This window comes from Siphateles boraxobius, unplaced genomic scaffold (genome assembly GCF_051911475.1).
Source record: "Siphateles boraxobius isolate OS27281-9 unplaced genomic scaffold, OSU_SipBor_1 41, whole genome shotgun sequence".
NCBI lineage: Eukaryota > Metazoa > Chordata > Actinopteri > Cypriniformes > Leuciscidae > Siphateles > Siphateles boraxobius.
In genome coordinates this window covers 7,182,066-7,195,916 of record NW_027509042.1, presented here as the reverse complement: position 1 = coordinate 7,195,916, position 13,851 = coordinate 7,182,066, and the positions used below count along the sequence as shown (strand labels likewise).

The 13,851-nt window shown below is 39.9% G+C and overlaps 1 protein-coding gene across 2 annotated transcripts in view; it reads left to right on the top strand.

Annotated features, from left to right (window-relative positions):
* cntn4 (contactin 4) overlaps positions 1-13,851 on the top strand; it is a 170,390-nt gene that overhangs the window by 10,978 nt on the left and 145,561 nt on the right. For both annotated transcript variants that reach the window (XM_077197996.1, XM_077197995.1), the window contains exon 2: positions 10,798-10,933. In XM_077197996.1, the coding sequence (XP_077054111.1) occupies positions 10,879-10,933 (55 nt within the window). In that variant the 5' untranslated portion in view covers positions 10,798-10,878. The remainder of the gene's footprint in view (positions 1-10,797; positions 10,934-13,851) is intronic.

Below are 13,851 nucleotides of genomic sequence, written 5' to 3'. Positions count from 1 at the left end.
TCCATTGTCCCTGTTTACCAAGGGAAACTGGTTTGGTCCACCTTGCTGCTTCTTCCTGCCGGTGTATTTCCTCCACCACCAATTTCCTCCGATCTGGTGCCGTGGCTGTATTCCAGGCTGGTAGCCTAGTTGTTAGCCCAAGGCCTCCTCTTCCCTGCTGGACATGCCCCACAATGTCCGCAAGTCTGAGAGGGGTTGCTGCATCCTCCACCGCACTGGCTGGACTTCATTTGCGGCCTGCCACCAAGGTTGGTGCGTTGTTACTCACCATTGCATCATGAGATTCATTCAGTGTAATCTGGAGTCTTACTTTAGCACACTTGAATTCCTCTGTGAGACTGGTGAGGGGCAGTTTGAGGGCGCAATCTCCGTCCAAAAAAGGCCTTTTGTGGTAAGGCATCGAGGCACTCCAAGCCATTTCTTGATGTAGCCTGTGATTCCTCTTTCCAACTTCTCCACTGTTGAGATTGGGACCTCAAAAATGGTAAGGGGCCATTAGGGGCACTCGGGGAAGAAGGCCAAACTGTAAATACCAGGCCTTCAATCTTCCAGGGAGCTGAGTGTTGTTGATAGCCTGGAGCCCACTTCTGATTTCTTTCCGCAGCTGCTTTACCTGATCTTTATCCTTCAGGCTGGCATCATACCACCTTCCAAGACTCTTAACAGGCTGGTCAGACACTGTTGGGATGGGCTCCTCTCCAATGAAGAATCTGCAGTCAGAGAGCACCCCCTCGACAATGGAGATGCTGCGTGACTTTGATGGCTTTATCTTCATGCAAGCCCAGCTGATGTTCTCTTCCAGTTTTCCAAGCAGCTTCCTGGTACATGGAGCAGTGGTGGTCAGAGTAGTGATGTCATCCATAAAAGCTCTGAGGGGAGGCAGGCGGGTGCCCAAGTTAAGCCGCTGCCCACCCACTACCCATTTTGACGCCCGGATGATGACCTCCATTGCCATTGTAAAGGCCAGGGGTGAGATGGTGCATCCCACCATGTTGCCAACCTCCAACGATTGCCAAGACGTGGTAAAATCAGCTGTGGTAAAACAGAACTGCAGGTCTTGGAAGTAGGATTTAACCAGGGTGATAATAGTGTCCGGAATGTGAAAGAAGTTGAAGGTGGCCCACAGGAGTTCATGGGGCACTGACCCAAAGGCATTAGCAAGGTCCAAAAAGACAACATGGAGGTCCTTTTTCCTTTCCTTTGCGGACTGGATCTGGAGCCATATCATGCTAGAGTGTTCCAAGCATCCAGAAAAGCCTGAGATTCCTGCTTTCTGTATTGATGTTTCAATGTACTTATTTCTTTGAAGGTATGCGGACATCCTTTTAGCAATGATGCTGAAGAAGATTTTACCCTCTACATTTAGTAAGGATCTTGGCCAAAATTGGCTGATGTTCTCCGCCTTCTTCTCATTTGGGATCAGGACCCCTCCTGCCCTACGCCACACTTTGGGCACCATCTTCCTCTGCCACACAGTTCTCATGAGCTTCCAAAGAAACCTCAGGACATGCGGCGCATTCTTGTATACCTTGTATGGGACTCCATTAGGACCCGGGGCTGATGCAGCCCTTGCCCGTTGTACTGCCTTTTCCACTTCTCTCCAGGTTGGAGGACCAGTCTCCATCTGATGTTCTGGAGAGTTGATTGGTGGGATGTCTGGTGGAATGGTCATCCGTTCATTTCGTTTTGGATCAGAGTGTGTCGCTTTTAGGTGATATTCTAGGTCTTTCCTTGCTGCCTATAGAGATCCACTTTTCTCTTTAATGAAAAGGCTTTTTAGAAACTTGAAGGGGTCTTTGTAGAACTGTGTTCTAGATCTTTCTATTTTCCTTCTGCGTTTCCGTAGGTATTCTGCTCTGCGGAGGGATGCCAATCGGTTTTTGATGTCAGCTTGAAGCACCTCAATGCCTTCCTTTCCCCCTCCAATGGCTTTCTTCCACTGCTTCCGAAGTTGCCTCCTCTGTTGGATGAGGCGCTTGATCTCTTATTGCCTCTTGGAGGTTGGCGCAGTTGGAGACTTTTTCTGGCCCTTCCCTTCTTGTATACCAAAGCGTTCTGCTCCATACTGGTGGATGATGTCCCCCATACTCTCCAACTTCTTTTCCGCTGTGCCTTTAAGTTGCTCTAGGGTCAAGGACAAATAGCTGTTGATTGCATCCCACTGTTTCTTGTCGGCAGCAGCTGGCCATTTCACTCGTGGTCTGTGCCCGACCAACCTCCTCTCGATCGCGGGTCTGGAAAGTTGGGTGGGATTCTGTGATGTTGCCATCTCTGTTTTTGAGGGTACTTCCTCGCTGACAGTGGTGCTGATGCACTGCAGGAGGAAATTATTTGATTGTAAAAAGCAAGTGTTACATACCAAAAATGAAGCCTGGTGGTTAGGAGAAGATGTTTACAAATTAAGAGGGATTAATAAAGACAGCTGAAAAGCAGAGTTAGAGCATGTTATTATTATGAAAAATATATATGAAAACAGGTGTTTATTTTCTTTGGAAGGACATGCACAGATGAATAATGGACAATAAGACAAGTAATGTGCATTTAAAAAGTAAATAAGGTCAACTGTGATTTTATGATTACACCCCTTGCCCACTTCCCATTCATTTTTTAAATCAGAATAATATCCGTGTGCACATGCATGATACCTGAATGATTACATTTCTAGGCTTTTGTAACCTTATTTTATGTAAGGTAATTTTACTTAATATGAACTTGATAATTTTGAATTTTCAAGTAGATTCAAAATGTTTACCACAGTTTTTCAATAAATATAGCATTGTATCATGACATTTAATGATTTTAATTTTCATTAACCTGTGTGTGTATATATATATATATATATATATATATATACACACACACAGCAGGTGTAACATACCAAACACATCCAGCCTCACCAATATTTCTCATCCGAAATGCAAAAATTCAAGCCAGCGGGCACGCAGCCGGTTTAGTTTGTGGTTAGGGAACAGGGATGATTAAAGATTAACGATTATGAAGACCAAGGGGTCAAGGTTTGACTGGTTAGGATAGCTATAACCTCTATAACTTTAACTACACACCGTCTGGATGGAAAAAATTAAACATCTTTCTACATAAACTGCAAAATAAACCATGTAAATATTTTGAGACATATGGCTAACATTTTCCTTCAATTATAGTAAATGATTTTAGTGTCCAAATCAGCATTATCATGATGTAATGTTCTTTTGCAGCTCTAAAATAATTAGTATTGGAATAATGTAAAGCGATGAATTGACAAGGAACCTTAATTAAAAAAAAATACTTTTGACTTCATAATGACATTAAGAGAGTATAAATAGTGCTTTTATTTAGTATTTAAGAGAGGAAGGCAGACTGACAGAGACTGTGAAGAAAAGTGAAAAACAAGCAGATCTCAATGATCCTTTGACTGCGAATCCTATTCTGCTCCCTACATTGTAACGAGATTGGCAAAGACAGAGTGGCTCAGCCATGAAGGTTACATCCAACACAAAGAACTCAGCTTCAGAGAGAGGCAGCAGAAAGACTTTTGTGCGCCTTTGCGTTGCAAGCCATAAGAAGACATTTTAAGCCACTCTCTTTATATCACCCATTGCCTGAAGCTCCATGAAGTAACGGTGACTTTTTTATGCCTATGCGTTCCCTTACCCATCTTTCTGAGTACTTGTCATTGATGCACCAATGCATGCCTGACTTTCAGCACCCTGGGCTCCACTCAGGTTTAGAGAGAGGGATTTTCTGGCCCAAAAAAGCATGAAAGATGGAGGAATGTCACTTGAACTGCATTTTTGGTTTTATTTAATAATGTTCTCTAAGGTCCACTTATAATGTTATCAAGATTTTTACGTCAAAAAATCATCCCAATTTAGAAGTCATAAGCTATTTTCTATCCTGTTTTGACCCTTTTTTTCAAACACTCCGTTTTGATAGGCATGTCGCATTCAAGACTTGGAAGTAAATGCCAACTGCTATGATTGCGTAACAGTTTTGCATTTTAAAATAATTACTCAACGTCCCAGCCATACATGTGTGGAATTGTTTTCAAAACTTTCGATGTTGAAAAATGTCCCGTTACATAGTTGAAAGATTTGCCAACAATGTGAAACATTATGCATATTACATATTTATAAGTTGTGTCAAATAAAGTTTAAGTACTTAAGTGCTGCCACAGTTATAATTGACAAAGGATGACTTGTTCAAATAGAACACGGTTTTCCATTCCAATGTGCTACTTTTGCATTATTTTCCTATGTAAACAGACGCTAGACGGATGTGTATAACCATTGCGCTCGCTTCTTGTGTCTTTTGCAGCGTCTCGCGCATGACCTCACATTCTAAAAACGTGGCGCTCAAGTCAAAATCAGTTCATCTTTTAAAAAACACGCCTCGAGACCATGCATTTTTTCCCCATTTCTCAGCATCTTGCATTTTTCAAAGCAAAAATGGAATTATGAATGAATGTGCCATTGTTTGTCACACTGTCGTTTTTATAGGCTATTAGTTCATTCTCGTGCTCTACATGCGTGAATTGGTGGGCGGGGCTAAAGAGGCAATGTTGTAGAAGTAGGCGTTGATCTTCTTCTGCAGAGGCGGTCTTTCGTTGCACTTTAATGTCATAATGTGAAAAGATCCAAAACAAGTCATTTTAGTTTCAATAACAGCTGTTTTTGGACTAACAAGGAAGTTTTGAGTTCTGAAACTTACATGATATATGACTTCTTATATGTCGAAAGATGGAGGAAAACGTCTCGGTTACGTATGTAACCCTAGTTCCCTGATAGGGAACGAGACGCTGCATCAAGCTGTGGGAACGCCTCTGCGTGTGTGCGTCATGAAGCACGTATGGAATCAGTCCAATGGAGAGACGGAACGTCATAGGCGGGTGACGTCATCGACCAGGAAACTATAAAGCACCCCCAAAACACAAGCGCGACAGCTTACTTATAGGCCTGAAGGAAGCGATAACGGGCATGCTGGGAGTATGGCAAAACGACGCAGCGTCTCGTTCCCTATCAGGGAACTAGGGTTACATACGTAACTGAGACTCGAGCTGCGTCAAGCTGTGGGAACGCCAATACCCACGTCGCCATAGGAGCAAATGACCGTCATGTGGGAACTAGCGCACAGAGGACGAGAGCAACTGCGCCCCAAGAGTGGAACTCAAGTCCAATTCATAGAACTTAACAAATGTATGCGGTGAGGACCACCCAGCCGCATCACAAACATCACTTAGCGATACTCCTGACAACAATGCTTTAGAAGCAGCCATACTCCTAGTAGAGTGGGCTCATACAGCCAAAGGTGAAGGCTGACCAGCCGACTCATAAGCAAGTGAGATGGCCTCAACCACCCACTTGCTCATTCTCTGTTTAGACGCGGGACACCCTTTCCTGGGTGGTCCAAAGCACACAAATAACTGTTCTGATTTCCTCCACAGGGCAGCTCTGTGGACGTAAGCATCTAACGCCCTAACCGGGCAGAGAAGGTTAAGTTTCTCCTGATCTGATGACACAAAAGGAGGAGGATAGCCTGCATCACTGTAGGTCTGACAGCATTAGTAGGGACCTTAGGGACATAACCTGGTCTAGGGTATAGAAAAGCCTTAACCATACCAGGCGAAAACTCCAGGCACGAGGGCGCAACCGACAGTTGCCCCTCTTGAGTGTCACTCACATCCTTTAATAAGTCAGCCTGGTATGCCTGCAAGATGGACATCGTGTGCAGGCACGCCGAGGCTTGACCGGCCGCCGAATACGCCTTACCCACTAAAGCTGACGTACTTCTAAGAGGCTTAGAGGGTAAAAGTGGTGCTTTAAAAGAAGTTGCAGCTTCAGCAGAAAGATGACTAGCAAGCGCCTCTTCTGCTTTGGGCATCGCCCCATAACCATGAGATTTAGCCCCCACAATGTTTGAATAAGTGGAAGTTTGAGGGCTAAAAACACGATAAGAGACCGGCTTTTTCCACGATCTCGAAACCTCTGTGTGGAGATCAGGGAAGAAGGGCAAGCACCGGCGTGGAGGTTGAGAACGGGAAGGCAAAAATCTTTCATCTAATTTAGATTTTTCTCTAGACTCCTGCCTAACAGCTGGCCACTCGATGCTTAATTTAGAAACAGCACGAGTGAGCACCTCCATAAGCTCCTCACTTTCGGGAGAGCGAGATGGCGAATCATCGACATCTCCCGCATCCAGACTAACAACATCCAGATCCTCAGAACTGGATAGTTGCAGTACTGGGGCCTCAGTTCGGGGGGAAGAAACCGCAGAGCGTACTTCCGAACCCGAGACTGAGGCACTGGATCTAACAGGTAAGGGCTGAGATAGGGCAGAGCCCGTCTCAAGCCCCGCTGTTAGATCCATCTGCGATCCCCACGAATGACGTCGCCGCTCAGCCTCGGCATAAGCGGGACCCAATCCGCGGGGATCGCTAACCGAACCACTCTCCTCAAAGAGTGATCGGCGGGAGCGGAGCGTTCTAAGAGGCAAACGCTCGCAATGCTCACAATCAGCCCCCTCGACAGCTGACTGGGCATGCTGCACTCCCAAACAAACAACACATAAGCTGTGTGTATCCCCGCTCGTTAAATAGCGCGAGCAGGGAGGAACACACTTCTTAAATTGTTGTTCGCTCGCCATTGTCTCTCAATATAATATATATATATATATATATATATATATATATATATATATATATATATATATATATATATATATATAGTTTTTGAAATAGTGAAACTCCTGCTTAGTGACAGACAAGAACACTTGAGACAGATCCACATATAGCGCTTACTGAAGGCAAAGAAGCTGTCGCGCTTGTGTTTTGGGGGTGCTTTATAGTTTCCTGGTCGATGACGTCACCCGCCTATGACGTTCCGTCTCTCCATTGGACTGATTCCATACGTGCTTCATGACGCACACACGCAGAGGCGTTCCCACAGCTTGACGCAGCTCGAGTTCCCTTGAAAGGGAATTTGATTTCTCAATTTATACCCACTTTGAAAATAGAAAGAAAAAAAGAAAGAAAAAAGAAATGCACGACCCCCTCCAAGACACCTCGAAGACAAAAAAAACTAAATCCTGCATGATTTTATTTTTGAGCTGTTTTTGACCATGAAAGTTTTTGAACACCCACGCAAAGGACATTCATTGCAAGTGTGTTATGATTTGCAGATAGAACAACATGGTGCCACTAGACAATAGATAATAGCTCCATAGGAATTATGGAACTGTTAAGGACCGTTCACACCAAGTACTATAACTATATTGTTTTAATAATCATTCCAATTATTTGGGATAGGGAAGTTCACACCACAACTAGGCCTATAACAAAAAACTAAATCGCCGGAATTACTTTTTTTGTTTTGTTTTTAGCTTCTGAATGATAAAACATTGATAAACATTGGTGTGGACGCTAATATAGTTATTGCTATATTTATAGTCATATTAGTCAATTACATTATAAAATATAAAAATATATATCAATTCATACATATCTTTATGAATGGAATGTAAGTTCGTTGATGGAACAATAACATGGAGCAATGTTGTGTATTTAATGGAAATAATACTCAATATTAACCTTTTATTTATTAAATTGTTGTATAAATCAATGTCACACTTGTAATCGCATTACCATCTTTTTTGTGTAGCATTTAAGTCACTGCAGGGAGGTTTCCTTACAAGAGTGTGTTGCGGTGTTACATGTACATAAGATTACGCATTTAATCTGTGAACAAACAGGGGACAATAAAAGAATTGACATTGTAAGTTGAGAGGCTTGAGTGCACTAGATTTGATCAACACATTTCTTGAAATAGCGCATTAACCCCATCTGCTGCTGGATCAATTTTGTAGCTTGTTCTGCGGTCTGGATTCTCCACCTCATTTGTTGCCCTTCTCAGTCACGTCTCAGTATCAGCTACAAATTAAAGCTTGTGGTCGAATCAGCATGCCTGTGATGACCAAGCTCAATGGTCCTCATCTAAATGCTGTTTTTGTCCCTTGACCCCTTGAAAAAAGAAATAAATGGCTCTCATTTAGAGGGTTTTTAGTGCAAGCATGTCATCAGATCGTTTACATTCGCATTTCCAATCAATCACATCCATTAACCCGTACTTGGAAACAGCATGGTAATGGAGACCTCCTGAATGCATTTGTTCAAGAGGATTTTTTTTTCAGAGCAAATTGTTTAAATTGCTTGTTTTACTGTAAAATATAATTATGTTATGTGATGTATGTTTCTGTCATTGGTTATCATCTTGATGTCATCTTGATGTTATTTAGTATTTACCTCAGTTTCAAAAACATAAAACCATAATTATTCCAAACTTTTGACTGAGACTATTAGAGATTATTAGAAAAGAAGAAATTATTTTTTAGTTTGTCATATGAGAAAACACCAACATTTAAGCCATTATTCAAAACCAAATTTCAATTTTAAGTGCTTCATGCTCAATCATTCCAGTATTGTATGACTTCAGAAGATTTATAATATAATGTGTAGACTATTTAATGGCCTGTTTTTTTTAAATAGTAGTTTTATGGTATCACTATGGTATTTTTATAATCCTTTTTGTTATTTTTGGATTTTTATGTTTTTTTGTTATTTTATGTCCCTCTTTACTTTCATTGTATTTACTTTTCTTTTAAGCAGCTAGGATGTGACAAGAAAGAGAGCCATACAGAAAGAGATTCACACAGGTTTGGGTGATAAAATTATGACAAAATGGTTGAGTAAACGATGACAAAATAGAAATTTGTGTGGATCATTCCTTTAAAAGGACAACTAAATTATTAGGAATATTGCTCTTTTGTTTGTTAGAAAGATGCTTTTGTCCAAACCAATACATTGGAGCGGTCTTCTAACTGGGTAAAGGGCATTGCCAAAGGGCACAGTAGTGATAGAGGATCTGCTATTGACAGATCTTGATATAGAAAAAAAACATATCCGCACATCTCATCAATGTAGATCCAGCAGATTTTGAGTCTGAAGAGTAGACTGTACTGGTCCGGTCTGGTTTCAGATGAAAGACAATATCCCTCTAGCCCAGGTACAGAGAAAAGAGAGCTGGTATATGAGAGCAGATTAAGGTGGAGCTGGGGTTGAGGAGGAGGGGTGGAGGGTGACCTGGAGATTGGACTGATTGAAATAGAGATTAGATATTAGACATGATCTACGTCGGCAAATCCTTAGCTTAAGTTGTTGACGTTACTTTTCAGGAAATAAAGTGGATTCAATCTCAGCAACCCTTGTGATTTCGATCTGGAAAGCTCTTTGGAAATCATGCCTCGGGGTTAGTCCGGATATTCTAGCGGAAAGGTGTTAGCATCTTTTTAGTTTGGGCACGGCTGAATTAATAAACTGCAAACTGCAGCTGCTCGTCATGCTTTCAAGCCGTTTTCATTCCTGTGCTTCCTCCTTGTAAAGCAGAACTCTTGACATGTTCCCTCTCACGATTGCTCTGCTCACTCTCTAGAATGCTGCATAAATCACACTGCGTCCCATTTAAATTCGTCTTTGTTTGCCGGTAGTTCAGAACTGAACGCCCCTCAGTTCACCCTCCCAGACAGCCGGTCGGAACAGGAATCTGAGAGTGGAATGGAGGACAGAGGAATCCATATATGCACTTCAGAGATTAGATTGATCCAGGTTTTCTGCTCTTATTTTTCAAGTTTATATTGCTACCTGTGTATTGAAGTGTACCTATTTGTTTGTTTGTTTTTGACCTCTCCAAGGATTGGACCCAAGTGTTTTTTAGATAGTAAAGTCTGAGACACATTTCACCAAAAAAAAAGAAAAAAAGAAAAAGAATAAAAAAATGCATAATGAAAATGTAACATACCCTTAAGAGTTTTTGCAGTGTGGCATTTTGACAAATGAGCACATTCCCTCCAAATTCTCATTAGTGTAATGTGAAAAAATCTTATTCTCACTGATTGAATCTCATTATAATTAAAAAAAAAAAATTCAAGGAATAGTTCAATGTATAGTTCAAAGTATGCATAATTTTCTTTATAAAAATATTTTTTTCCATTTGATTTTGGGGTGAAATATTGTCATTAAATTTACCTAAATGGAAAACAAATCTTTAGATAAAAAATTAAGTATTTTGAGCCCTGAATACATGATGAGGCTGTTCATTCATTAAAACCATCATCTGTTGGCTAAATTAGGACTATTTAAAAAAAAAGACTTGGGGAAGTTCTGCTTGGGGATTCTGGGACTTTATAGTAGACCCCATTGATTTCTTTCCTTTTTCAGCAACTTTTGCAGTGTCGAAAGCTTGAAGCACACAGAGAATTATTCCTTTCCTAGACACAATGTGTGCTTGGTCCCAATTCCATGGTGATCCCTTTGGGACATCCACTGAGAAGTAAAGACAGAACATTTTTTTAAGATATTTTTGCCTAAACTGTGTAATTTCTGCGCCACAAGTGTCACCAGAAAATGTGTATCTTTATAATCTTTAATCAAAATGTAATAACTTGCTCCACTAAACCCTCTTATTTTTTCAGCAAACTGTTGTAAACCGCTTTTCAGAATCCAATCAACTCCTGATGGGTAAATTTCAGGGTATTTTTGTTGCTTATCCTGTTTCACTTGGTGATGTCATATTACGAAAGTTAAATAGGTGGTGAACATCAAAAGTGCCACTGCCAAGTATCAAATGCCCCCAAAAATTAAAAAAAAAATATGGAAACGTTATTAGTTCATTAACTACTAGAACTTTACTAGAGTGGAGGATCTTGGAATCAAACTAAGCTCACCATTTTTTTTTTGTGTGTTTCTTGCAGAGTGAAGAACTAGAAACCACAGAGAGGACTCCATACATTCCTGATTGTATGTGAGTTGACTTTGACCGTACCAAAGTGAAGATGAAGTTGCTATGGAAACTGCTGGTTCTGCAGTCATTCCTGGGGTGCCTTACAGGTAAAAGTATCTTATTAAGAACTTTTTGATGTATGCATGGCAGCTCTTTTTTGTGAACTCTGGTTTCATATTCCTGTGTATATAGGGCAGGGGACTGTTTAAAAAGACATCACGGAAATTGCAATCAACTTGAATCTTTAAAAAAAGAGCAAGTTACAAAGAAAATAACTGTGTTGTTTAGTTAATAGAGGTCTCATTTATTAAGCATGTGTACGCACAGATTTGATCTTAGAGTACGCTAAGATCCACGCCAACGTCCATATTTATTAAAACAGTCTTCAACGTCACATCAGAGTCTGAGCAAACATACACACTTTTCCTTGTGGCTGAAAGTTGTAGTACTGCTTGTATTTGGAAATCTAAGCACTTCTTGACGCTCGCCATTTTCAAGTAAAGGATTTAGACGTTGACTGGAACTCTTTTATATGTTAAGGACATTTATTAGGCAACGTTTACAAAGCGGAGATCGGAAACCTACAAAGCGGAGATTTTTTTCTCTAAATCACACGTACTCACGTTTAAAAAATGATCGTAAGATCAAATGAAGTGCGGTTTCTACGCAATATTTTATAAATGAGGCCCTAGGAGAGCAATTGTTACAGTCAATAACAGGATATGGCGGATAGATCTGAGAGGAAGGGCTCTCGGCTGTTTGCTTGATAGTTTGGAATATAAATTAGGTGATCGGCTTGCAAGATAGGATACTAAGATGAAAAATATTCATTTTAATCTACTGATAGCTAAGAATGTGATATTTAATCAAGAAGAGGAAGAAATCCTAATCTTTATTATTTGGCAGACTGATATAATTTATAGCAGTCTGAAATTAAATTCTTTGGGACGCTACTGACCCAGAGGTGCTTTGTACTGAACAACTGAAAATGACTTGTTACAAAAAGCCTATTATTGAGTGTTAATTTGTGAATAACAGAGCTAAAGAAGTTTGATAGTAAGCTCTTGTCTTCATTACAGTGATTCATTAAGGCTGATTTGACTGACTGATTGACTGATTGACTGATTGATTGACTGATTGATTGATTGATTGATTAATTGATTGAATGCCTTTCATGTGCTTTACAATGTTAAGTTTTACAGTTTTTTAAGTCGTAGTTTTTCTTTTAAAGCTACAATATGTAATTTTCTTTCGCTTTCACCTTTTCGCTAACCTCTTAGAATAGAAAAGGCGTAGGTTTATGATGCAGTGATAAGCGGAATGATTGGACTTGTTGTCATGCTGATGGATCTAAGAATGTTTATGGATGAGTGACAACATTCATGTTTTTTAACTTGACTGTGGTATGAAGCAGGGTGCGATTGCTAATAAGAGACAGATATCATCGCCACACTTGAGTCCCACGGATATAAAGGAATAAGGACAATTAATTCTACCGAACTACCAGCAAGTGCTGAATTAATTCTCAAACTGGTCAGTTTATTTGACGAATTAAACTTGTGAGGTAACACAGCGCTGTTTCATTTGGTCTAACATTACACTATCATACTAAACTGCATTTGAGTGTGTTGAAAGTTATAATGTTATTCTATGTGTTAGTTTGTTTGCTGTAAGAGAATGGCAGTAAGCAAGATCAACATTAGAATAACATACTGATCATATTCTAACATTCCACCATGTTGAGCTATATAACATTGATTTGTTTTATGTACATTTGCTCACATTTCTAATAAAGTACATGCAAGAGCGGCATTCCTGTCAAGTCGTGACTTGTGAAGTCCAAGTTTGTCGCGAAGCTCTCGCCATCTCGAAAACGCCACGCTGATATTGATCCTCGTTTTAGTTCTCCCTTTGTCCCATGCAAGTCTATGCATGGTCCATAATGTTTGAATGAAACAACAACAGCGTGCCGCTAGACGTTACGCACTACGCAGGTGTCCACGTCTGTCACCATGGCTACTATGGCAGTACAAGCAGAAACCAGGGATAACGCGGATATTACGCCATTGACAGGCGACAAGTGAACAGGGAAGTGCACTCTAAAAAATTTCTCTGAATTTACAAATTCTTGGAAACATTTAGGATAATGGAAGTACACAATTGAAAGAAATATATGACAACATTTTGATTAAAAATTCTTACATATTGTACCTTTAATGAAAATATATTTTAAAATACTATATGAGCTGTTGCAAAAACCTGAGATCCATTTTGCAGTACCATTTTGTTACCAAGATTAATATTAAGGGAAATATTAGGGATATTGTTCCCTAATTACTTTTTAGTCAACAACTAGTTAAACAACTATAAAGGTCATACCAGGCAACGCCATTGAAATAAATAATCCTTCCTACTCAAAGTCTTTTAAAGAGAAAATTAGAGCTCTCGGGGAGGTAAAACTCACCCCCCTCATCTATCTCTGAAGTCTTTGTTGTAAATTAATGTACAAGGAGGGGAAATGGCGATATGCATGTATTCAAAACTCATATCGTGAATTTATTTCATATTTCATTAAGGAACAATTAAGGTTGCTATTATCTCTAATCATACTTTCTTTACCTGAGGGCTCTTGTACATCAATCATAATCTGATTACGCGGTTCTATTTCTCATACTTAAAAATATCTGTGTGAAATTAACACTATTTATTCTTTGTGAGAATACTATTTATGCTTCTTTGAAGCATTTAATAAAATAGTACTTTGCGAGATGATGTACTGCTAATCATTCACCATAGTTTGCATTTAGGGAATGTAAAAGGAAAGATCCATAGATGCCACACATGATCAATAATGTGTATTTGAGCTGTTTCTCTTTCCCTTTAGTTTTGGTATTGCAAATGTGGCAGCCAAATTCCAGCACAAAATATTTAATTTAATTTAATTTAATTTAGTTTTAATTTTATTTATTTATTTTAAACCTGTTCAGTACTGTTCGAAAAGTAAAAGGATACTCATGAAGTTGAT